At 53.1% G+C, this 24,163-nt stretch overlaps 3 protein-coding genes across 4 annotated transcripts; 1 reads left to right on the forward strand and 2 right to left on the reverse strand.

Moving 5' to 3' along the window:
* Nucleotides 1–69: 69 nt before the first annotated feature.
* Nucleotides 70–8,721, reverse strand: IL11RA (interleukin 11 receptor subunit alpha). 2 transcript variants are annotated; one of them, XM_072959223.1, is made up of 13 exons: nucleotides 8,631–8,721; nucleotides 5,519–5,618; nucleotides 5,197–5,257; nucleotides 4,272–4,441; nucleotides 4,022–4,136; nucleotides 3,842–3,874; nucleotides 3,590–3,756; nucleotides 2,731–2,894; nucleotides 1,835–1,976; nucleotides 1,399–1,518; nucleotides 1,183–1,279; nucleotides 850–932; nucleotides 70–484 (listed from the first exon to the last, which is right to left on the reverse strand). In XM_072959223.1, the coding sequence occupies exons 2-13, from the start codon at nucleotides 5,616–5,618 to the stop codon at nucleotides 468–470; spliced, it is 1,269 nt and encodes a 422-aa protein (XP_072815324.1). In that variant the 5' UTR covers nucleotides 8,631–8,721; the 3' UTR covers nucleotides 70–467. The 2 variants fall into 2 exon arrangements, with proteins under 2 accessions (XP_072815324.1, XP_006216854.1); XM_006216792.4 differs by lacking the exon at nucleotides 8,631–8,721 and adding an exon at nucleotides 6,813–6,898.
* A 1,595-nt stretch (nucleotides 8,722–10,316) lies between these two features.
* On the reverse strand, nucleotides 10,317–13,599 carry GALT (galactose-1-phosphate uridylyltransferase). Its single transcript, XM_006216793.4, has 11 exons — nucleotides 13,451–13,599; nucleotides 12,981–13,150; nucleotides 12,724–12,799; nucleotides 12,585–12,633; nucleotides 12,331–12,460; nucleotides 12,129–12,185; nucleotides 11,850–11,972; nucleotides 11,436–11,568; nucleotides 11,238–11,321; nucleotides 10,761–10,915; nucleotides 10,317–10,488 (listed from the first exon to the last, which is right to left on the reverse strand). The coding sequence occupies exons 1-11, from the start codon at nucleotides 13,530–13,532 to the stop codon at nucleotides 10,408–10,410; spliced, it is 1,140 nt and encodes a 379-aa protein (XP_006216855.1). The 5' UTR covers nucleotides 13,533–13,599; the 3' UTR covers nucleotides 10,317–10,407.
* A 4,621-nt stretch (nucleotides 13,600–18,220) lies between these two features.
* On the forward strand, nucleotides 18,221–20,954 carry SIGMAR1 (sigma non-opioid intracellular receptor 1). Its single transcript, XM_006216840.3, has 4 exons — nucleotides 18,221–18,529; nucleotides 18,687–18,887; nucleotides 19,021–19,113; nucleotides 19,870–20,954. Exons 1-4 carry the CDS (start codon nucleotides 18,379–18,381, stop codon nucleotides 20,094–20,096), a joined length of 672 nt encoding a protein of 223 aa, XP_006216902.2. The 5' UTR covers nucleotides 18,221–18,378; the 3' UTR covers nucleotides 20,097–20,954.
* Nucleotides 20,955–24,163: the final 3,209 nt, after the last annotated feature.

Genomic DNA, 24,163 nt, shown 5'->3' on the forward strand with positions numbered 1-24,163 from the left:
TCTCCAAGTTCTATGCGCTCTCCCATGAGTCCTGAATCTGGAGCTGGGAGACATGTCAATAAACAGAAGAACCTCCTCATTCCCTTTATTCACACCTTCGCAACCCTCGCCAGGGGCAAGGCCAAGAGCCAAGGACCCACACACACTCCCCAGGTACCTATATATATACATGCAGAGAACACATGTTCCCTGCCTCACATGCACTTGGCACACATGGACACAAACATACACATCTGCACACATTCCTCAGGCGGACCTCCAGCTCTGGGATGAAGTCAGAGGTCCAGGTACCTTTCAGCTGGTAAGTTTGGAACACAGAGTCTCATAGAAATGGGCTCCGAATAGAACTTCCAGCTGAGATCCCGCCTCCACAGGGATCTACTGTCCTGCCTGGTTCCACCTCTCCTTCCATCTATACCAGCAAGACAGAGTTATAGGTGGAATCAGCTGAAGCCCTTCAGGGTCCTCTACAGGTTTGGGACTCCTAGAAGAAGAAGGGGGAAAATCAAGGGAGACAGCAGGATTGGACTTTGTCCCAAACACCCTGAGAATAAGGGAGGGGACCCCACTCTGATCCAGACACCCCAAGAATAACGACGCATACCAGCTTTGAGCCTAACACCCTGAAAAAGAGGAAGGAGCCCCAGTATCCTGTAAGAGATGAAAGAAACCCACCTCTGAGCCCAGGGACTCAAGAATGAAACCATGAGACCAGACTTCATAAGAATAAGGAGACCCAACTCTGATTCTCAAAACCCTTATGATGACTAAGGTATCTGACTTTTAATCTAGACACTGAAAATGAGGGCACACATCTCCAAGTCCAAACCTCCTGGAGGTCATACTCACCTGGAAGCTTATCCACTGGAATCATCGGGGCCAAGAACCCAGGCTTTCGGGGCCCATCCTTCCCTTCTGGTCTCAGCCTCAGCCTGGAGCACAAAAAGGAAGCTGTCTCCCTGACAATGTAGGGCATCTCAGTCTTCTCCAAATAGGTTTATTAGTAAAGGGTCAAGAGAGGAATGGGTGAGAATCATGAAGTATAGGGGCGGGAGAGGGAGGGAGGAGGAATGGCTCCAGAATCAGACACTTTCAGTGGGAAGTCATGAGGGGTGGGAATGGGTGTGGACTGTGGGTATCAGAGCATCTGTGTGGGATCAGAGGCTGAGGAGGGTCACTTACCAGAGCCCCAGTGCCAGGGCCCCAGCTACCAGTCCCAGGAAAGAGAAGATTCCCAAAGATGCCAGCACAGCCACCTGCTCCAAGGGGTCTCTGTGGTCTGAGGGGGAGGGTCACATGCCAGCTGTGAGAGCAAGCCTGCCTGACCAAATTCAGTATTCCCTTCTCTCTGGAGTTTTTCCCATCCTCTACCACCTTTGCCCATCTGCCCAAGCTCACCAAGTGGCCGCGGGTCTGGTAGGAGGGACGGCCTTGGGGGAGCGGGGCTGTCCGCCTGAGGTTCTTCCTCTGGCTGCGCAAGCTGCTGGCCGCCAACTGGTATCTCTTTCGGTAGGGGCCCTGAAGGGAGACGAGACCTTAAGAGATTTGTCCACGCGGGATAGGAGGGGAGGCCAGGGCCAAGGTTGGACACTGGGGCGCCTAGGGGGCAGGGCTTGAAAGTGCAGAGCCCCTTCTGGGGATGCAGCAGGGGTGGAGGCCGAGGGGCGGGGTGTAAACTAGGGCGGGGCTGCCGGCAACCGCAGCTGAAGCCTGCGGCCGCAATTGCTGGCCTGCGTGGGTGGGGCGTGTGCCACGTGGCCGCCAGTGCCCGCAGTTCGGCTGATAGGTGCTGTGTGACGGGGCCTTGGCTCTTTCCCTAGGCTCGGTCTCTCACCCGTGCTCGGAGTCCCCCAGGCCTCGGGGCTCCAGGCGCTCCAGGTGCCAGCATCCAAAAAGTCCCGGGCACTGACCCTCACGGCATGGGGCAGCCCAGCCACGGCGTCCGTGATCACCTCCTCCAATCCAGCCGGCTCCACCTGGGAGTGAAGATGGTTCACCCACGCGTTATCCAGGTTAACGCCCCAGTCTGCAAAGATCACCCCTTCCTCCCAGTCCTATCCCTGCCAGCCTGATGCAGCCATCTGGGCCTCACGTAGGGTGGCTGGGTGTGTCAGGTCTACACCCAGTGTTCAGAAGACAAAAGTGCATAGTGGTTATATAGACAGGCTGTGATGTCAGCCTGCCTGGGTTCAAATCTTTGCTGTACCACTTACTGGGTGGCCTTGGGCCTCTCTCTGTGCCTCAGTTTCTTCATTTGTAAAATAGAGGTGAATACACCTAAACGAGATAATACATGTAAAATGTGTAGCACAGTGCCTGGCAGGCAGACAGTGTTCAAGAAATATTGGTTATTATCTGAGGCAGCAGCTCCTCAGACCTGATGCTAGCCAATCTTTGCCATCTCCAGAGGTAGGACTTCACCTCTTTCCACATTGGAGTGTTTGTATGAAGATGCGCTTCCGGGTGAAAGGCACTCCTTTTCCTGGAAAAATTATTTTTAAAAAGTCACTGCTGTCTTCCCACAGATAGGCTGACATCAGAGTTATAGCCCCGTAGGGCAGAGGCTTGGCTTGGCAGTCCCTGCTACAACCCTAGCAGCCAGCACAAAGCCTAGCCCATGGAGAAGACTCTGTAGAGGAGGCCACAGGACTTCAGTGATCTGCCAGAACTGGTCATGCAGAACACCTGGAAACATAAAACTAGAAACGGGACCGTTTGGGACACACTCACCATGGACCAGGCTGGATGCTGCGCTGGACGGTACTGCAGCCGGAACTTGAGCAGGAAATGGGGCTGGCGGGGCCAGGAGGCAGGGTACATCCAGCTAGCACGCAGGCGGCGAGGATAGCCAGGTACTGACTCGACCCGCAAACCCTGGGGTGGGTCAGGGCGCACTGAGGGCAGTGGAGACACAAAGTCAGGGCACAAGACAGGTACTCATCCTTTCCCACCACCTCCCAAGGGAAGATGGGTGTGTGCCTAAAGGTATACGAGGGGAGGCACTTCCAAGGAGGTTAGGTAAATCTTAAGCTTGATCATCCATTAGGCTCAGGACCTATCTGTCATCCCCATTATAAAGTAAGCTGAGATCTGAGAATGGATTTTTGAAATGTTTGTTGGGTGAATTAAAGAGTGATTCTGCTTTCCACCCAAGGAAGATGAGTTGGCCCAAATTCCAGCCAGAGTTTTAGTGATCCCCCCTTCCACACACAGATCAAGAGGAAGGAGAGGCCAGCAAGAGAGGCACTGGGCAGGGAGGACATGAGATAGGGCTGTCTTCAGCAAGGGGCTCAGAAGCAAAGATGCAGCGCTGGGGCCAGGCAGCCAGGAAGGACTTGTAGGGAAGAAGGTAGTGGCAGCAGCTTCTGGAGGCTGACACAGCCTTGCCTCCTGGGCTCTGATCTCTTTGGCTTCTTAGTCTCCATGAGAGTCATCTGTGTGCTGAAATGGGTCTATGTTGGGAGAGAACTATCTGGGAGCTCAGAGGAGAAGGGTTCTGTATTAGGAAGGGGTACCTGTACACTGGGGTCCATTTGCAGTCTCTGTGGTAGGGACATGGGGAGAGCTCTAGGAGTGGGTGGATACTCACAGATACTCTGTAAGCTCACATCCAGCAGGCGTGTGCTGGCCCCCAGGGGGTTCACTTCAGTCACATTGATCCGGTACTGGCTCCAGAACTCTGCCCCATGGACTATACAGCGAGCAGCCCCTGGGGGGTCCTGTGGGCATGGCCAGGGCCCTGTGGATGAGCTCATCCTAGGAGGGAGGATGTGGTCTTGAGCTTTGATAATGCTTACTGGGGAATCCAGCTAGAGCCCCCAGCCTCTCCCTCATGTCCTACCTTTGGCCATCAGCTCCTGGCACTGTCTTCTTTCTGGCAGGGAGAGGGACATCTGAGGTCAGGAAGGAAAGAAGGGTCCTCCCTCCCTCTCAGGCCTTCCTCAGGACCTCCCAACCTGCCTCCCATACCCACAGTTTGCTACCCGAACATATGGGCACACATACTTGATCATGCACACACCTGTAGGAGGTGAGGTAGCGGGTAGGTAAACCGCTAACCTGGCTGGGACTCCAAGTGCAGGAGAAGTTTTCGTAGTCAGCTGCTTGGCAGGAGACAACAGGGCGGGCTGGGGGGTCTAGAGGCAGAGGGTGCAGCTGGAGACTGAGAAGTCCCCAGGTCCTCCCCATCCCAGAGGGCTTACTCGGGCCCTAGATTCCCTCAGGAGCCCCATGACTCATCACTGCCACCCAACACTCCCTCCCCAACTCACAGCCCAGCTGAAGGGTCACCATGCCCCCAAGTGCACCATCCAGGGTCCGGCAGATATAGGTGCCCTCGTCAGTGCTTTCTGCCCGGGCCAGGACCAGTTCATGCCCTAGCCCAGAGTCGGGTCCCTGGAGCAGCCTTGTCTCCCCGTCCCGAAACCAGGACACAGGGGCCCTGGGGGTGAGATGAGATGACAATGGATAGACAGAAGATTTAAAGTGTAAGTCAGATCATGCCACAGCTCTCCACCGGCTTCTCACTGTGCCCACAAGTAAAGCCCAAACTCCTCTTGCTGGCTTACAAAGCCTTGGTGATCTAGCCCTTGCTTTCCTTTTCTTCTTTGTCACCTCCCTCTCTCCCCCTCCCCCACTGCACTCCAGTCACGTTGGGCTCCTTGCTGTTCAAGAGTGTGGGGCTCACTCCCACGTCAGGGCTTTGTACTAACTGTTCTCTCTGTCACAAATGCTTGCTTATACTCCAACCTTCAGAAATCAGCTTCAATGTCACCTCCTCAGTGAGGCCGTCCCTGATTACTGATAAAATGTATTCACTCAGTTATCCTCTTCCACATCACTCTCTTTGGGTTTTCTGCCCTGGAGGTATTACTACCCAGCAAGATTCTTATTTGCTTATTGTCTGTCTCCCCTACTAGGATGGAAGCTCTGTGCAGGCAGGCATCCTGCCCGGCCTGTGCACTGCTGTATCCCAAGGCCTAGAAGAGACCAGGCACTTAGCAGGTACTCAATACATATTGATTGAATGTTCTGTTCAATAAGGATGGTTTGAGGGTTAGGACAGAGAGAGAGGTGAGGATTACAGATACAGGGGGCAAGGACAGGAGGGCTGTGAGGACTGGGCAGGGTCAAGAAAGGGTCATGGAAGGGTCATGGAAAGGTCCTGTCAGCCCAACAGGCCAGTGGAGCACTTACCCAGCAGTCACTCCAGGGCAACACAGCGTCATGGACCTGCCAGGCTGCCCATATTGGACCCCTGTGGAGGGCACTTCTGAGCATAGGTGCTTCCTTTCCCTCTCTCCCACCCTACCCTATACTTTGTGAGAGTGACAGGGTCATGGGGTCAAAGCACCATGTTATCATCTTGAGACAAAGGTCAGAGGTCAGGGCAGAGAGGGGATGTTGCCAGGTTGGATGTCAGCAGTTGGGGGGGCTCACAGGTTAGGCAGGAGAAGGGGCCCTGTGATGGTGGCAAGTCACAAGTCAGAGCTGGTTCATCAAGCAAGATTCTTCTCACCTGGGGGGCCCCAGGCCTGGTGGCAGGGAGAGGAGGCAGACACCAGGGCTGTAGCCACGGCCACCAGGACCCTGCTCAGCCCTGAGCAGCTGCTGCTCATCTGTGGGGAGAGAGGCAAGGTCAGTGATCCCCCATCCCCAAGACGGGAGGCTAAAGCCTGCCTCTTCCTCTTCCAAACTGGGGCTTTCTAGGAGGAAAACAGCTTCCAGGAGTGGTAAGGATATTAGAAATGATTGGGGGATCTGACACAATGTCCCCTTTCCACCGTACACCAGGGCTGTGAGCATGCATGCATGCGTGTGCGCTTGGGGGCACATGCGCGCGCGCGCACACACACCCCTCCTTCTCAGTCATGGGCTTAGGGCCCAGAACAAAAGCCGGAGGCGACAGACTGTGCCAGCACCACCCCCCGCACCACCCTTGGCGCCCACCCCTGGCACCAAGTGCTGGCAATGGCTCAGTCACTCCCATTAACTCCTCCAGTCCAGCTGTTGGGAATTCCGGTGTCCATCCTCACCTGGCCCAAGGCTAGTCGTTGCCTCTGACTGACCTGAGGCCGTCCTCATCACCTGGGGTGGGGACTGTCATGGTGGGTCTGCGCCAACCCCCTACTCCCACTATGAGGCCGAGCCCCACTCTGGCTGCCAGGCCTCTTCTTGCCTGGGTCTGGCTCCTTGCTCTGGCTACTTGGGCCACTCATCTGGGCCTGAGTCTGGAATCTTGTTGGTCTCAAGCCTGTGAGGCTGGATGGGGCTAGGGTGCAGGCTGAGGCTGCAGAGTTAAGCAGATCCAGATGCCCTGGCTGCTGCCAGAGGCTGGGGGCGGGCGAGGAGCCAGCAGATGGAGACAGGGTGGCGGGGAGGGGAGAGGAGGCTGAGAGAAGCTGGGAGCCTGCAGGAACAGGGGCCTAGGGTGGGGGCCACAGGACAAAGAGCTGATCAGAGATCAAGACTGGAAGGCTATGGGGGCTCAATGAGTCTGGGGCTGGGCTGGGGCAGCAGGGTGTTAGAAAGGCCGAAAAGGTAACCAACCATGTGTACACTGGGGGTGGAGGGGTGCTAGAAGAGAGGCATCTGGATGTGGGAAAGCAGGAGGAAGAAGGCAGTGGGGAAGTGGGAATGAGGACAAGAGAAGAGGCAGATGGGGAGAGGGCCCTGGGCGAGGGCTCCAGAAGAGGGCGAGCACAGACCCTTCCCCAGCAGAGCTGAGCAGGGGCCTCCACATGTCTGTGTGTCTGTCTGAGTGTGTCTCGTGGCTCACCCAGCCATATTTATCCCACTCAGCCCCGCCCTACCTCGGTGATCCCAGTGGCTGTGTGTCCATGGCCTCCAGGACTTCCTCCCACCAGCTTCAGCACCCGTCTCAGCTCCACTCAGTTCTGGGACCCCAGAACTGTCCCCTCCTTCCCCTTCCCTGCCCCCGCCCCTCTGGGCCCCGGTGCTCAGCCGCCCCTAGCCAGGCCCCCTCCCCCTCCTCTCCTCCCACCCCCTCCCACCCAAGGCCCTGGGAAGGGAAGAGGCCTCCCCCCAGTCTGGAAAGGAAGCCACAGGCACAGCCAGGCACAGCAAGAGGGGAAAGGAGGGCTGCTTATGTCCCTGACAGTGAGATTCCCTGTGTTTTCACACAGGCACATTCACATGTGGACCCATTAGGCACAGTCAACAAAAACACTCCCTGAACACACGTGGACACAATCAAATGAAAAATCAGACACATATTTGTGTTCCTACTCTTTTCACTCCCCAGCAAATATTTCCTTAGGGCACAGCTGGCTGTGTTTTAAGGGGAAGAGAGGCCCCATGTTGGGGGATATAAAGAAAAGCCAAAGAGTCCAGTTCCCCCTCCCCTTGACGTTACAGCCATTTCTCACCTCCCCCTCTACTCTTTAGGCCCCAACACCAGGAAATGCCTTTGGTCCCTTGGTGCCAGATACACAAGACCCACACTTACCCTCAGACACATGCTCTCAGATACAGTCACTCACAGTTACACTGATACACTCAGACATTCTCACTCAGATTCAAGACACTTAACATTTACACATGCCTGGACACACACACACAGAGCCACACATCTTACTCTTCCTTGCACAGTCACACACACACACTTAGCACTCTGCCCCTGGAATGGGGTCACAGCATTCCCTAAAACCAACTCCTCTTCATAGTTTAAGCCCCCTCTTGCAGGGAGCACTTAGCATAGCAGATACCCCACATCGCAGGTCCAGGCCCCCAGATAGCCAAAGAGACAAAGGTGAACAGGGGAGTCAGACACTGGAGGTACAGGGAGAGACAGAGATGCAGAGAACTCGAGAGGCAGGACTTAAAAGGAGATACACCGAGATACCTGGGGAGACAAAAGTGTGAAGAGACACAGAGAGTGTCAACTCTAGGAAGGCAGTAGTAGGGAGAGAAAAAGACATATAAGAAACTGAGGCAGACAGGGAAACAAAATAAGGAGCAGTGGACCACTGACAAGGATTCTCCAACACAGAAAGGAGGGGAAGCCAAGTGTGTTGGGGATGGGTCTGTCTATGCCGGCCACTGAGTAGAAAGATCAGACCCACTGGCTACAGAAGTCAGTCCCCAAAATGCATACCCACTCCTCCACAGTCTAACAGGACACCGGACACACGCAGAGCGCAAGTCTCATTCTTACTCTGCCACTGCTGAAGTCGCACACTGACACACACACACCCAGCCACCCACTCTCACGCTGGCAGATACAATCTCAAACCCCACGGAGACCTTCTCAAGACACATTTCCTGATGTGGTCGCAGGCCCTCTCACACGCACACACGAACACACGACCCAGTCTCTGCCCCCAAACTGCACAATGACAGACGCGCACAGCATCCCACACTGGCCCAGCCACATGCAGACTCAGCCACATGCACAGTGACACCCGCAGTCACGTTAGCTGAGGGTTGCACCAAGTGACACTGTTGCGGCGTCTCACACACTGACATCGTCACACACAGTCTGCCGGTCTCACACACACTCACACTGACAGCGCGCCCGCCACGCCGGGCCCTTCAAATCCCACACCACCCGCCCCGCCCTCTGCTGGCAAGGCTCCCGCCTGCGCACCCGCGGCCCCATCAGGCCTCACCTTCCGCGGCCGCCGCCGCCAGCGCCCTCCGCCCTCGCCCTCGCCCTCTGCCCCGGCCGCTACTCCCTCCCGCCCTGGGGCCCCGCCGTGGGGGCGGCTCCGCCCAGGCACCAATGGAAGGAGAGGGGTGAAATAGGGGGGGTCTCGGCCCATTGGAGACTCCGACTGCCAATCACCTCCACCCCCACCTCGGCCGGACACTTCCTGTCCCGTCCGGGACCGAGGAGGCTGCCTGGGGACCGAGTCTGGAGCCGGATTCCTGGGTCCTGGCCCGCAGGCCTCGCCTCCTGGGGCTGCAGGACCAGAAGCCCTCGGGCCCCTCCCCCTCCCAGCTGTCTGCAAACAAAGCCTTAAGGTCGGTGGCTCAGGAGCCACTGGGCAGGTGACTGGAGAAGCTGAAGGTGCCCCTGACTCCAGATAAGATAGGGAAGGAGGTGGACGGACTGGTGTAAGGCAGTGATTCTTAAACTTCCCTGGACATTGTGGTTTTAAAACTGCCAAGCCACATTCCAATTAAATCAGTATTGTTTAAAATTCCCCCAAATGATTCCAAAATGCAGCCAAATCAAAGGTGTAGGATCAGGGGGGTGGGTGTGTCTCATTCTCTTAAGAAACTTCTTGTCCACTCCCCAGTCAATGGGGGCTCAAGGGAAATGTGCACCATGTTTGTCTGAGCATCTTCCCGACCAGGGCAACACTCCAAGTCCTGAACCGTCCCCTACAGTGTCTCAAGGAAGAATCCTGGACTAGAAAGCAGGTAGCCAAGCTTTTCCTGGGGGTCAGGTCATCACTCTCCAGCCTTGCATGATTTCCCCTCCCAGAGACTCAATTCCCTTGAGAAGAATGGAGAGGAAAAGCACTCTGGTTGTCTATGCATTGCTCACAAGCCCCCGTCCTGACCTGAAAGTTTGGAAGACCTTAGGTGACATCATGTCTCCTGGGCTGCATGGCTTGTTCTCACACAGTTACACATCCTTGCCAAAGAAACAGGTCCAGAGGGGAGGTGACCCAGGGTTACTCCAAAAATCATGCCCTTCTTCTAGGCCCTGAGGCTTCTAACTCTGGCAGCCCTTCCCCTCCCAAAGCCATCTTCAGCCCTGTGCAACAATGGGGCGCAGGGGCAACAGAGGTGTGTAGAGCCTGTGCATGCATGCTGCACGTGGGAGTCTGGAAAAGCCAAGGACACAAAGCCACGTACACGTTCCCTACCCGCCCCTTCAGCCCCTGTGGGCTGGAGCAGAGCCAAGGTGCAGCCGCTCACAAAGCCAGGGTTCTGGCCAGCAGCCCAGTGTCTGGCCACTGACCACTGGGACTAGGATCCTGCTCACTCACTCCCCACCAAACCCTCAGTCCCAGGCTTGGGTGAGCTGACACCCTAGGGATGGCTGTAAAGGGGGCACTGGCCCTCCCAAAGCCTCAGTGACAGACAAGAACAAAGGATTCTAAAACACTTTTGAACTGGTATCTTTGTTACTCTAGAAGTAAGAGTATCTATAGGCCAGAAATGACACTGAGTATTAATTTTGTTCAGAGACTTGGGGCAAGCAGTGGTGGGGAGAGGTTATATCCTTAAGTTTTTGCACATCTGTAGGCAAAGAAAAGTTGTGGCCGGAGCTGTGCCTTCAGCCTTCAACCCCAGGCCCCCGAGGATCAGAGTTCACACTCCTTTGGCGTTAGGATATGTGATTAAAGTTTGAGAAGCAGTTTTATTTATCCCACATCTGCCCAAACCCTAGGCCCTGGTTCCCTCAGGCAGAAGGCCCTGTGGTCAGCGTGGTCAGGCGATGGCTGCTGTCTCCCTGTCCTTCTGCCCCAGGCAGTAATGAACTTCAGGCAGTGCCCTTAGTCTCTCTGCAGCCTGAAAGGGGAAAGGGGGATAATCAGGGAGGGTAAGGGCTTCCCAGAATGGTGGTATGGAGTTCTGAGGAGACACTGGGGGAGGGCGTGTGGGGCCGGGAGGCTGGTGATAAGAACTGCAGGAATGACCGAAGGATGAAGGAGTTGAGCAGCTCCCAAGTCCCTCAGAACGTCCAGATTATCGATGTTCTCAGGGTCATGATTGTTGGGAATCCCTTGAGGAAACAGGAGAGAAAAGGGGACCCAAGGACCTAGGGGACTCCAAGTCCTGACCTGCTCAGGGGTGAGGTCCCTCTGGGCCTGGGCAAGCATTTCATAGCCAACCATGAATTTCCGGACTGTGGCAGAGCGCAGCAGGGGAGGGTAATAGTGAGCATGTAGCTGCCAGTGGTCCCAGTTGGCTCCGGCCTCTGATCCTGTGGGTGCTCCTGACAGGAAGAAGGCAGAGCTGGTTAGAGAGGGTCCTTTCTTAGTTCTTTGGCCTAGCTCTTACCCTTAAACTGCACTAGGTAACCGAAAACTACATCTCCCAGCATTCCCTGCCAGAGAGGAGACAAGGCATTGGAAAACACACTGGGAGACATGGTGTTACCAAGTTCCCTTCTCCACCCACATTCCCAGCATCCCTGCTCTGAACACTTCCCTCAGCAAGTGTTCCAAGGCCTGCAGGGAGTTGCAGTCCATTGGGCTGGGCCCCAGGAGCCCAGAAATGGTGTTGGGGATATATATGCAATGCTCAAAAAGCCTCACCGTGCCAGCCCATGGAGTAGGGAAAGGATGTCTCAAATAGGTTGTCATACTTGGTCAAGAGCTTCTTCATGATGGAGGCTAGATCTGGAATCAGAGCCTGACTCTCAGTCTGGGGATCAGACCGAGCAGGTTCAGATCTCACCAGAGCAGTCATCCCCATCCAAAGCCGGGCCCCAAGGTACCAGCTGGGAGACTCACCATCACGCTCAGTGGGGGTCAGCTCAGGCAGCCTCCGCACATGCCGACGGGGCAGCAGTAGTGTCTGGAAGGGCCATACTGCCCAGAAGGGGACCAGAACTAACCAGTGCTCACTGGTTAGGACCAGACGTTCCTAGGCAGACCAAAGGAGATGAAGTCATCAAGGTGGGTGTGAGGGGGCCAGCAAATAGGCCAGAGAAGCAAAAGGAAAAATGTACCCAGAAATTGATGGCTCCTCACCACCTCCACCACTACCACCCTAGTCTAAGCCACCATCATCTTTCCTTTGCCTTATAGCTGTCCTCCAAGCAACTCTCTCTGCTACATCCCTTCTACCTCTCTCCTTCACACAACTCTCCTTTTTGGGGTGAGGTCAGGGGCTTCTTGGGGACACACGGCCTGGCTTTCTCCCACCTTTCTGAGCAGCTCCTGGTGGCCATACTCCATCAGCAGGGGCTCTCCATGCTGACTCTGATAGGCTCGCTGAGATCGCTCCTCACGCTGGGCAACATCTGGCAGGAAACTGCTGGCCCACACCTGTCAAGGGGCAGGAGAAGAGCAGGCACATCCTTCATCCCCATGCCTCCACATCACTAGCATACTTCCTCTGTCGCTTCCCTTATTCCAGTTTTCCGCCCCTGTTCCAGTTTCAAGTGCTGGCTTGAAATCCACTAAAGCCCTAACCACACTTACCTGGCAGTGGGGGTGGGGGTTAGAACAGCCCATCATGGCGCCTTTGTTTTCAAAGATCTATGAGGTAGGGGTAGGGAGCTTTGTAGCCAAAAAGACACTAAGTCAACCCCTCCCAACTACACCTGGTGGAAATAAAAATGCCACTTCCCCGAACTAACTGCACCACCCCCTCCCTGCCCGGAGTGGGGGCGACCTCACAGACCTGCACCCAAGGGTACTGGGCACCCAGCTCCTCTGTGACTGAGGCCCACGCATCAATGACAGCGCGGATCTCGGGGACTGACATGAGTGGCAGTGTCACATCCGACCAGGGGTGGAAGCACATGACCTTACTAGGTGGGGAAGGAGGGAGAGATGACAGAGACATAGGGCTCGCTGTGCTAGGGGCAGGGCCCAACCCCAGTGGTCAGTCCAGGCCCCAGGATGAAGGGTGGAAGAATGGAAATTCATAGTTACCAAACTCCTCGAGCAGCTTCTGCTTGGAAAAGTGGATGATCACTGGGTCCTGAGATAAAGGGGTATCACTCTCTGCAACAGACACCCCCCAATAAGGTCCAGCCTCCCTTACCCCCAACAGCAGCAAGAGCCAGGTTACCTGGACTAGGAGCATCAGGTTGCAGAGCTGGGAAGTCGTTATCAAAAAGGAAGGTGCCATCATAGTGGGGATTCACCTACTGACAAGGATGGACTAGAAGCATTTGCTGGCCCCTACCAGCAGTCATCTAGTGGGCTTCAAGGTTACAAGCGGTGGGGGAAGCCTACTCTGGAGTCAAAAAGACTCGGTGTGTTATGACCCAGAAGGAGGTCCACTCCCCGCAGACCAGCCTGTAGATGTAGGGTCTCAAGACTTACCTCTCCGTTGGCTCGTGTGGCCCCCGGACACAGAGGGTTGTGGGGATCGTGGCGAGGTACTGTATTCAAAAGCAGGGGCTCTACTTGCCCCTGCCAGGGCCGCTTCATGCGATGAGCTGACACCAGCACCCACTCATCTTGCAGTGGGTTGTAGCGGATATGCTGATGCTCTGAGGGCAGAGAGTCAAGATCAGTCAACAAAGATCTCCGCCCCATTCTCCCCTGGGTCTCACCCACCAGCAGGCCCAAGCTCGGAGGCACCCATTTGGCCCCATTCTGCTCAGAAACTAAAAGCCCAGGCTTAGGCGTTCCCAGCACCAATAAGCCTGCAGCTCCAACACCAGCGTGTCCTTTCGCCTCGCGAACCCGGCCGGGTGGGCGCGCCGACCTGCCGGTAGGGACGACAACTTCCTAAGGAAGGGGAGGGCTCGGCTCCGCGTCCCAGCGAGCCCCGTCCGCCCTGCAGTTACCGCTCGCCCGGAAGGCTGTGGCCATGGCGTCCGCCTCTGACGCCTGCTGGCGCTCCTCTGGACACGCTCCGCTGCGCGACATGATGCCACTGCAGGAAGGTATCGTCTGGGACTTCTGCCTGCTCGTTTGCTGGGACCTCCTAGTCTGCCTAGCCCCGCCCCTCCCCGCCCAGCCGATTGGACAGCCGCACGCACGTGACTGCCCGAGGGCCCGCCCAGCCACCTGGGGGCGGGGCTCAGGACCGCCGGCCGCTCCAGGGGGCTGCTTTGAAGATCCCATTCCGCCAAAGGCTAAAGCCACTACGCTGGAAGACCCACTGTAAAAGCTCCTTACTACAGATGCTTCGGCTCCAGGACGCTTACAGGATTTCTTTGCTGCATTAAATTATTCTTTTGGTCATTCATTCAGCAAATATTTGCTGAGTGTCGGGCACCTAGGCTCCATGTAGAGCAAAGGGATACCCTTGTTGCGTAAGTCAGGCATGGCCTCTGCCTTCCCAGAGCTTACATTGTAGGGTCACATAAGGGTATAACCCTGGATCTATAATCACCTCACTTACCTACTCAGTGACTATGATGGAGGAAGGATAGGGGAGTCGGAGTAGGGGGCTGTGGGGCTTGATCTGCTTCAGCTTAAACCTGGCCTCAGGTACTACCTGGAGGAGTGGGTATATCACCATAACCATACCCCATCTCCACCAGACAGCAGCAACAAGTTTGGGGAAAAAGAGACTAAGTAACCATATTCTCTCGTGTGTGTGTGTGTGTGTGTGCGCGCCCACACACACACACACACACACACGCACACACACCGAAAGCACAAGAAGTGGACAGGGTAAGAAATCTGAAAATGTGAGGAGTACAGCCTGTCAGTAGCTCTAGCCACCGTCTAGGTGGGGTCAGGATTATTTCCTTTACACATTCCCTTTCCTTCTCCAACATTTCCTTAGATCAAACCAATTGGCTAACACTAGGATAACATTCAAATTATTTCCTCCCTTGGCACTTTTAAAGAGCCATTTAAATATTGTCTTTACTTCCTCCCCATTCCATAGTGAAGAACAGAGGCCTCGAGATCACCCAGAGAATAAGTGGCCAAGCTGAGATTTGAAACCAAGTTTCCGCTCCTCTTAATGCTTTGAAATGCCTCTAAGACTTCAGGGAGCCTCAAGATAGAAACCTAGTGAACTAGAAGCTGGGCAGTAGCAGGGAGGCCCCCTCCCCCAAGCCAGGCCAGGACAAGCCAGGTATTTTTGTGGAGCTCGGTTGTAAAAACTGGGTCATAGGTCGTTTACCTTACCTCTGCCCTAGGGGCCTCAGACTGGAATCTGAGGGGGCGGGCAGGGAGCTGGAAGCTGAGAAAGCAGTTTTACCTTTCCCACTGGCTGCTCAAGGTATGGGGAGGCAAGGGGGATAGAAGATCAGCGTTTTGTGGAAAGAGAATGTCACCTGCCACTCCAGTAAACAACAAATATTGCCACTGCATCAGCCACAGCAGCCCCCACCCCCAAGTGCGCCCTGAGAGGAATTCAGAATGGAGAATGACAGGAAGCACTTTGGACACTGGCTCTAGATAGTCAAGATGCATATCTAAGGAATAATTTCAATGGACCCAGATTCTCAAATCTTCCCAAACACAGAAAATCCTTAACTTGAGATGTCTGTTTGGGGCATTAGCAGTAATTTTTTGATGTTCTACTAGATAGGTTTTTTCCTGCAAAAAAAAACTCTCCTATATATCTTGGCTCCTCCCTTATCTCTTTGAAGCATTTCCTCAGAGCTGTCTGAGAGGCTGTCTCCCCGGTGTCGACTGAAATAAATGCGCAGCCTAAAAGTTGAGAGTTATGTTTTATTTGGCGGGAGGACTTGAGCCGGAATGACAGCCCCTCAGATCGCTCCGAGAGACTGCTCGGAAGAGGTGGGGGAGGAGCTAGGATATATAAGAGCTTCATATCCTACAAAGACCAGGTAGTTGGAACAATAAAAGAGTGCTTGTTATCTAAAGAAAACCAGGCATCTCAAGTTAAAAAATTTAGTGCTTTTCTATGTATCGGAGGAAGCAAACATTCGGGCTGATGTGGGGTTTTAGGAGATGAGTGGCCCAAACAAAAAAATGCACGAGGAGTTGCCATACCGTCAGACAGACTTTAGCAGGAGACACCATGAGGTTAACAACACTTTATTGCCACAGGGAGGTGCGCGCCTATGATGCACCTGTCCTGCTTTTTACCTGTTCTCTGCCAGCATGTGCACAATGTGAGTTTCTTTGTTTATTAGGCCTATAGAATTATCTCTAGCACATGCGTACTTCTATTTTCTTTGTTTTAAATCTTATATAATTGATGCATGAGTACAGCAATTATTTACTGCATACTACAAACATGCTCTGATTGTGGCCTTGAGTCCCATGGCCTTAACTCATCTCAAGGCCAGCTCACAGGCTCATTGAATTCATTCCTCTGATAAGCACCTAGCTATCTAGGGCCAGTATCCTGTCCTTTCTTATTGTGAGTCTGCTCAGAGTGCACCATTGTGAGTGGCTGCAGAGGCCAGGCTGCAGGCTTGTCTTTACTGGGGGGTGGCGGCAGCCGCTGATGACTTGGTTTCAGCATTCTTTGTTTACTGATATGGTTGCAGTATTTTCGTTCGCACCAGCTATACCTATAGTTCTCCATAAGGTTAAAATTTAACTCAAAACTTTTAGGTTGTGTGTTTTTCTTCAAGCGACATTTTCTACTCTCTCAGCTGTCTTCATCCTTTGAGTGGCTGGATTTTGGAGGCAGCTCGGTTTTCCCAAGAACACTGATGCTTCTTTCTTTTTTTTTTTTAAGCATTTTTTTATTGATTTATAATCATTTTACAAACACTGATGCTTCTGTACCACTCCGTGGATCATGCTAACTAACTCCTGATCCTCTTCAGAAATATCTCTAGAGGAACATCTCCAAATCTCTCTCCTCCTTCTGTGTCTCCCCAAAGTCACTTTTCTGAGGAAGAGGAGAATGGCTGAGATGGGGCTTACCTAGCCCTTTCTCTCCAAGATCCAGAGGTGGGATCTCTAATATAGTATCTAGGGAAGATGGCTATGAGTGCAGCCCTTATTCTCCTTCGTGGGGTGTCACAGACTCTCTTAAGGCACAAAAGACACTCCTTTTTTTTTTTTTAAACAGCATGTGCTGGAGAAGCTTTCTGAAAGACCGGATAGGGGAGCCTAGACGGTCCAAGAGGATTCTGCCTGAAACAGGGAGACAGAGGTCAGATATGAGGGCTAGTCCTTGCTACTCAGGGTTCTTAAAGAATGGTCTGCTCAAGAGTACCACAGAAGCCAGAGCCAATACAAAAACATGCTCCCTCAATCCTGCATTTTCCTCTAAATAATCCCTTCTTTATTTTTCCCTTCTTGGTCAAGTTTCTCAGAAAAACAGTCCATCTTCCCAGCCTTTACTCTTAACCTGCACAGTACACTGTAACACATCTTTTGCCCTGTAATAGTCAGGGTAAATAATCTTAGTTGCTGTAACAAATAACCCCCAAACTCAGTGACTTAGCACCACAGTCCATTGTCGGGGAAAGGGGGAGCTCTGTCCCAGGCAGCATTCAGGATTCTCCACCAACTACTTAATTGTGTGTAACTGTGATAATAGAGAAGGGAGGAGAGAGAATGTCAAGATTTCACAGATTTTAGGACCCAGCCCTGAAAGCGGTGAACATCATTTCTGCCCATATTTCACTGGCCAGAACACAATCACGTGGACTCATCTAACTACAGAGTAGACTGGCATGTAACCTGGCTGCCCAAGAATAAATGGAGTGGATTTGTGAGTGTATAGTATCATCTCCTACATGCCCTACTGGGAAACCCAATGACCATTTCCCATCATTTTATAAGACCACTCAGTTATATTTGGCTGTGTTGATCCTTCATTCCATTACTCTCATGTGCGTAGCTACACTCTTCCTGTGCTCTTCCCTTTATGTTTTACTTATATAACTAACACATATGACACCAGGTGCCAGACACTAATTGCTTTATAAATAGTAACTCATTTCATTTTACAGGTGAGAAAACTGAGTCACAAAGAGTTTAAGTAACTTGCCCAAGATCACACTACTAGTAGGTGGCAGGAGCCAGGCTTTTAACCCAGTCAGTTCAGTGTAACTCAGTCTCACTGCACTATGCTGCCTCTTTTCTCTTTTGCTTCTCTTCCTTTATCACTCCCTGGCTGATAACTTTTAGTTGGTTGACAAGGTCCTCCTCTCACATCTTGTGCTTCAGAATAACGAATGAATTGTACGCCCCGGAAGACCCCAAGCTGTGTCTCTCCTCTGTGCCTTTGCTCTTGGAGTAGGTTTCATTGGCTCACTAGAATGCTCTTCGCATCTCTCTCCTTAAAGACAATGCTCAGGTGTCACTGCCTCCAAAACGCCTTCCTTAACGTTCCCAAGTTGAAGAGCCTCCTCCCACTTTCTGCGCTACATAAGGGGGCCCTTAACCATCACAAGTCCCGGAAGGCTCTGCTTCCGGGCTCTCCTGCTTCACCAGTGAGCCCAGGCGGGCCAGTCCATTCCGGGTCTCACCGCCACCCCTCTTCCCCACGGAGGACGGCGCTTGGAGAGACTCTGGCTGGAGGACGCCCCAGTGCGGGGAGCCAGGAGGGCTTGGCCCCGCCCCCTCGCCTCACGCGCGCGGCGCCGCCCCGCCCCTCGGCGTCCCCGGCTCCCCGCTCCCCGCGAGGTAATGGTTCAACCCGAGAGGCGGCGCCCCAGTGCCCTAGCAGTTCCGATTGGCCAGGGCGAGCCGTACCACGGCGGTGGCGAGGGAACGGGTAGTGGACCGCGAGCCGCAGACGCCGAGGAAGTGAGGGTCACAGGCTCAGTCCGCAGCTCTCTCCTGCGCTGCGCTGCGCTGTGCCAGCCCGCCCGCGGGGATGCAGTGGGCCGTGGGCCGGCGGTGGGCGTGGGCCGCGCTGCTCCTGGCGGCCGCGGCTGTGCTGGCCCAGGTGGTCTGGCTCCGGCTGGGCACGCAGAGCTTCATCTTCCAGCACGAAGAGATCGCGCAGCTGGCGCGGCAGTACGCGGGTAAGCCGGCTGGTGAGCGGGCGGGCGGGCGGGCGGGTGAGTGAACGGGTGGAGGTCAGGGGGCTGGGGAGGGCCGGGCCAAGTTGGAGGTTTCGGGGGCACCGTTCCCCGGTTGGGACCGGTGCTGGCCCTAACTTTGTTCCTCTGCACCCGCCAGGGCTGGACCACGAACTGGCCTTCTCTCGGCTGATCGTGGAGCTGCGGCGGCTGCACCCAGGCCACGTGCTGCCCGACGAGGAGCTGCAGTGGGTGTTCGTGAACGCGGGAGGCTGGATGGGCGCCATGTGCCTTCTGCACGCCTCTCTGTCCGAGTACGTGCTGCTCTTTGGCACCGCCCTGGGCTCTGGCGGCCACTCAGGTCAGTCCTGGCGGCGGGCCGGACTGGGAGGCTGGGGCTGTACAAGGGCCCGTGCCCTTCTTTCTGATGTTTGGCCAAGTCGTGGGATGGTGTGGATACCCAGATATTCAGTGTCCACTTGATTCTTTTTCAGGGCGCTACTGGGCTGAGATCTCGGATACCATCATCTCTGGCACCTTCCACCAGTGGAGAGAGGGCACTACCAAGAGTGAGGTCTTCTACCCAGGTGGGTAGGGTGGCTCTGCCAGAGAGGTGGGTCTCTTCATTCTGGGGTGCCTATGGTTGGGGAAGAGAGTCATGGCATGGAAAAGGGGTGCTTTGAGGGGCCTTCCTCCTGGTTCCTTTGCCCCCCTGATAAGCCACAGGTGGTTGGTTGAGGCAGGGTTGAAGGCCCCTGTTGCTTTCCCCTGTCAAAAGGGAACAAAACATAACAGCTTCCTGTTAACTATGTCTGATTTTTATCTGCCAAGACACTATTTTACTCATCCAGTATTGAGACAGTTGGGTAATCAGAAATGCATTTAGGCCCCTAAAGACAAGGCAGAGAGTTGCCTTCCCTTTTTTGTATAATGAAACATTTGGACTTATAAGTAAGTTTGAGGTCGAGTGTTACAAGCATAGCAGCATTGTAACTGAACAGCTGTATTTCTCAGAAAGCCTGACAAGTCTTATATTCACTATTCCCTATCTAACAGGCCCAGCCCAAGTTTAGCTAAACTTCCACTTGACATGATTGAAGCTTGGGAATGCAGACTTCCATAACCCCATACAATGGTGCAGGGCCAGGTGAGCCTTCTCTCAAGAGAGGACATGAGTCAGGTGATGCCACAGAGGGAAGTATAAGAGTGGCCATCTTAGCCTCTTACCCCTTGGATGGGCAACCAGGCCACTCCCTACTCCTAGACAACCCACAGGCCAGGGAGGTGGCAGCAATGGAAGGGCAGGGCCAGTCTCCTCATCTGGGTGCTCCCTGTCCCCGTAGGGGAGACAGTGATACATGGGCCTGGTGAGGCAACGGCTGTGGAATGGGGGCCAAACACATGGATGGTGGAGTACGGCCGGGGTGTCATCCCTTCTACACTGGCCTTCGCGTTGGCTGACACAATCTTCAGCACCCAGGACTTCCTCACCCTCTTCTATACTCTTCGAGTCTATGCCCGAGGCCTCCGGCTTGAACTCACCACCTACCTCTTCGGCCAGGACCCCTGACCAGCCAGGCCTGAAGGAGAACCTGTGGATGGACAGGAGCGGGCGGGCCCGCATACATCCACTTGCTGGAGCCCAGGTGAAAAGACAGGGACGTACCCACAACATGCAGATACTGAGTTCCTGGTGTCCAAGCAGGAACATACATGCTTATACAACCAGACACAGAGACTCATGGGAACATATGGGACACACATTCAGATACTGAATCCGTTGTGTACAGCAGCATCACGTGTTCACACCCATCCAAAGAGGGAGCCCCACGTATACTAAGAAGGCCAGTCATGTTCGACCTCACATACCACAAGCTTGACTCACTAACTCAGGCCTTTCCAGAGCTCTGCCCCTAGTCAGGGCTCTGGAGTTAGGGGTGGGAGTGGCGATTACCAACTGCCTGGGTCTGACCCTTCAACCCAGCAGCAACTGGCGGGGGGGGGGGGGGGCGGATAAGGGAGAAGAGGAGCTGCCTTTGGAGGCTCCCTTTACCTGCAGCTATGATACCATTCCCCTTCACCTCCCTGTCCTCACCATATGCCTTACCCCATTCTGTTCCCTGCTATGCAAGTACCCTCATGACCTGTCTCCCACTCTCTGCAACCCAGTTAGCTGGAGAACCAGAAGAATGTGGAAAGTGCTGAGGTCACACCTCCCTCCAGGGTATGATGGGGAGGCTGACCTCAGCTCAGGGCCCACTGCTGGGGAGAGGACCTGGAGGGGTGGGCCTAGGTCCAGGGGGCCATCTCTGGCCTAGAGAAATCCTTTTCTGCGCGTGCACAAACACACACACCCATCACAGCTTCCAGACACTGCCCTTGCCGCATTCTCTGTCTGTCTCTGTTAATAAAGACCTGTTGAACAGTTTCATTTCTTTTTGTGTCTGAGCAGCAGGAAAACCTCTAATTCTTAGGGGCCTCAGGAAGGGCTCTCCCTTGCCATGTGATTCAGTTTATGACAGTATTTCTTTTTTTTTTACAATATACGTTAGTGTTCCCAGAAATCACCCAGCAGGCTTGTTGACTCTGCAGATTATGCCCAGTCCCCACAGATCAGTTCTTCTGGGATGAGGCCTTGAGATCAGCATGTTTAGTAAGATTCTCTCCAGGTTTGAATGCCATAATGTAAGAGATTCAGAGCTGAGTGGGGTGGTGTGTGTGTGTCTCAGTCTTGCTCCCTGCCAGTGCCGTTCTGGAAGCAGTCCTGGGAGTCCTACCCTGGATGACCACGAGGTGGCAGTGTGCAGCCACTTTTGAGCTGAAAGGCATAATCATTCTCCATCTGCTTTTTCTGAGTTTCCAGGATATCATTCACACCTCCACCCAGAGCAGGAGTTCCCCTCTCCAGTCTACCTTCTCCAGGACCCCCCCACTCCCCGCCACTTCTGTGGAGGCTCCCAGGGGTAGGAATAGGAAGCAGGCACACTATCTAGTGGTGTCTGAAGTGGTTGGGGCCAGTGGGACTAGGGTGAGGCCAGAGATGTCCCTGAGGTGTACCCTCCCAGGGACCCTGCACTTTCTTCACCCTCCTCCTGGCCCTGCTCCAAGGCTGAGTAAAACCCAGGCCTCTCACATCTTAGGACTTCTGGCATATTAAAAATGGAAGGAACATGGTTATAAAAACTGTGTATTCTAAAATTTTGACATTCTAATGAACAAAAATACAAAAGACTACCTGTACAACCATTTGGAAGCAACATTAAAAGTCTAAATCTGTGGCTCGGTGAAGGTGAGGCCCGGACAAGATGGCCATCCTGACACCCCACCAGCACCACCATGTTGGCCATGACAGGTCCTGGCTGGGGCCTCTCCATTGATCACAGGTTGCAAAGTCAAGCCTCAAGATTTCTCCTACTCTGTAACCGAGCCTTGCCTCTAGGCTCAGCCCACATCTGTTGGGGATGCCCCAGCTCCCTTTGTCGTCCCCTTCTTTCCCATATGACTAGACTCCTAGGCTTTGCCCCATCTCTGTTGTCAAGTCCAGTGGTTATTTCTTCTCACTTTGATTTGACACAGTTAATCACTCCTAAAACTCTTAGCATCCAGGACATTACTCTTCCTTCATTGCCCCCTTTGCTTCTCCTCAACCTCTAGCTTCCCAGGTCTGCACCATTCTGAGATGAGCCCAGCCATATCATGACTTTAAATGCCATCTATATGTCTATATACCAGTTTTATTGAGATCTACCTGACATAAGCTTTTATTAATTTAAGGTATACAACATAATGATTTGATACATGTCTGTATTGTGAAATGATCACCACAATAAATTTAGTTAACATCACCTCCCATAGTTACAAATTCTTTTTTTCTTGTGTCGGGGACTTTCAAGATCTCTCTTAGCAACTTCAAATAAACAATATAGTATTGCTGACTGTAGTCACTATGCTGTACATTGCATCCTCAGAACTTATTTATCTTATAATTGGAAGTTTGTACCTTTTGACCACCTTCACCCATTTTCCCTGGCCTCTGGCAACCACCAATCTGTTCTCTGTTCCTATGAGTTTGATATTTTTTTAGATTCCACATATAAGTGATAACATATTGCATTTGTCTTTATCTGATAATTTCACTTAGCATAATGCCCTCAAAAATTAACGGATAGGAGGGAGGGTATAGCTCAAGTGATAGAGCACATGCTTAGCATGCACGAGGTCCTGAGTTCAATCCCCAGTACCTCCACTGAAAGTAAGTAAATAAATAAACCTAATTACCTCCAAAACAAGAATGAATGGATAAAGAAAATGTATATATCTACAATGGAATATTATTCAGCTATAAAAGAAGGAAATCCTGCCATTTGCAAAAGCATGGTTAGATCTGAAGGACCATCTATGTCTTGACTCCTAATTTTTTGTGTCAGCCTGAACCTCCTCTGAGCTCCAGAGATAGGTATCTGACTGCTTTCATCTCCACTTGACACCTCCACCCTGTCATCTAATTGCCATCTCAAACTTTAAATGTTCTGTGCAAGCTGATTTCTCTCCCAGTCTTGCACCTCCTGCAGTCTTCACTGCCTCAGTTAAGGGTACCTCCATTTACCCAGCTGCCTGGGCCAAAAACCCTGGAGTCATCTTGGATACCTCTCATTCTCTGACATTCTGCATTCAAGACTTCAACAGATCCTGTCAGATTTATCTTCAATTATATTCAGGATCTAACCATTTCTTGTCACCTCCGCTGCTACCACCCTGGTCTGAGCCATCATTGTCTTTTCCCTGGGTTATTGCAATGGCCTCCTAATTGAGCCTCATGCTTGCATCCCGTGCAGAAGGTTTGCCACACAACAGCAAGAGTCAGACTTTCACTCCCTGCTCAGACATTTCCAATGGCTTCCCACCACATTCAGTCCTTTCACTGCCTCCATGAACCTACTCCAAGGTCCATGTAACCTCTGACCAAACATGCAACCATTCGCCTTGGCCACTGTGTTCTAGCCCAGTGGCCTCCATGCTTTTCTTCTGATACATCAAGCAAACTTCCACCTCAGGATATTTGCACCTGCTCTTCTGACTGCAGTGCTCTTCCCCAGGTATCCCTATGGCTCCTCCCTCCTTCAAGTCCTGCTCAGTGAGTCCTTCCCTTAACATTTGGGTAGTAGCAGCCCTTCTGGGGTAGTTTTCAAATACTTCCATACAATTTTTGATACTTTTTAAGAGATGAAGCCTAATTCCCTTCCCCTTGAATGCAGGCTGGACTTAGTTATGTACTTTTAACAAATAATATATGGCCGAAGTGACTGGATGCGACTTCTAAAACTAGGCCATAAAAAACTTTGCTCCCTCTTAGTCTCTCTTGAATCCATCTTTCTGGGGGGAACCAACTGCGATGTTGGGAGGACACTCAAGCATGAGGTCCTCTCCTATGGAGGCCCACCTAGGGAGGACAGCCTCCTGCCAACGGCGACCTGAGTGAAGCAGATCCTCCAATCCGTCAGACATTCAGATGACTGCAGCCCTGGCCAAAAGTTTTACTACAGCCTCATGAGAGGCAGCCAGAACCACTCAGCTAAGCCACTCTCGAATTCCTGATGCACAGAATTGTGAAAAAATAAATGCTTGCTATTTTAAGCT

Source organism: Vicugna pacos, chromosome 4 (assembly GCF_048564905.1).
Source record: "Vicugna pacos chromosome 4, VicPac4, whole genome shotgun sequence".
Lineage (NCBI taxonomy): Eukaryota > Metazoa > Chordata > Mammalia > Artiodactyla > Camelidae > Vicugna > Vicugna pacos.

Excerpts from the sequence above, each read along its gene's own strand:
- IL11RA (XM_072959223.1), bottom strand. The coding sequence starts at position 5,618 with ATGAGCAGCAGCTGCTCAGGGCTGAGCAGGGTCCTGGTGGCCGTGGCT. Across the intron at positions 4,442-5,196 it reads TGCCCTGGAGTGACTGCTGG|GGCCCCTGTGTCCTGGTTTC; the intron begins GTAAGTGCTCCA and ends TCTCACCCCCAG. Across the intron at positions 1,977-2,730 it reads AGCATCCAGCCTGGTCCATG|GTGGAGCCGGCTGGATTGGA; the intron begins GTGAGTGTGTCC and ends CTTCACTCCCAG.
- GALT (XM_006216793.4), bottom strand. The coding sequence starts at position 13,532 with ATGTCGCGCAGCGGAGCGTGTCCAGAGGAGCGCCAGCAGGCGTCAGAG. Across the intron at positions 12,186-12,330 it reads CCCAGTACCCTTGGGTGCAG|ATCTTTGAAAACAAAGGCGC; the intron begins GTCTGTGAGGTC and ends CCTACCTCATAG. Across the intron at positions 11,322-11,435 it reads GACCCCCACTGAGCGTGATG|ATCTAGCCTCCATCATGAAG; the intron begins GTGAGTCTCCCA and ends CTCTGATTCCAG.
- SIGMAR1 (XM_006216840.3), top strand. The coding sequence starts at position 18,379 with ATGCAGTGGGCCGTGGGCCGGCGGTGGGCGTGGGCCGCGCTGCTCCTG. Across the intron at positions 18,888-19,020 it reads GGGCTCTGGCGGCCACTCAG|GGCGCTACTGGGCTGAGATC; the intron begins GTCAGTCCTGGC and ends ATTCTTTTTCAG. Across the intron at positions 19,114-19,869 it reads GAGTGAGGTCTTCTACCCAG|GGGAGACAGTGATACATGGG; the intron begins GTGGGTAGGGTG and ends CTGTCCCCGTAG.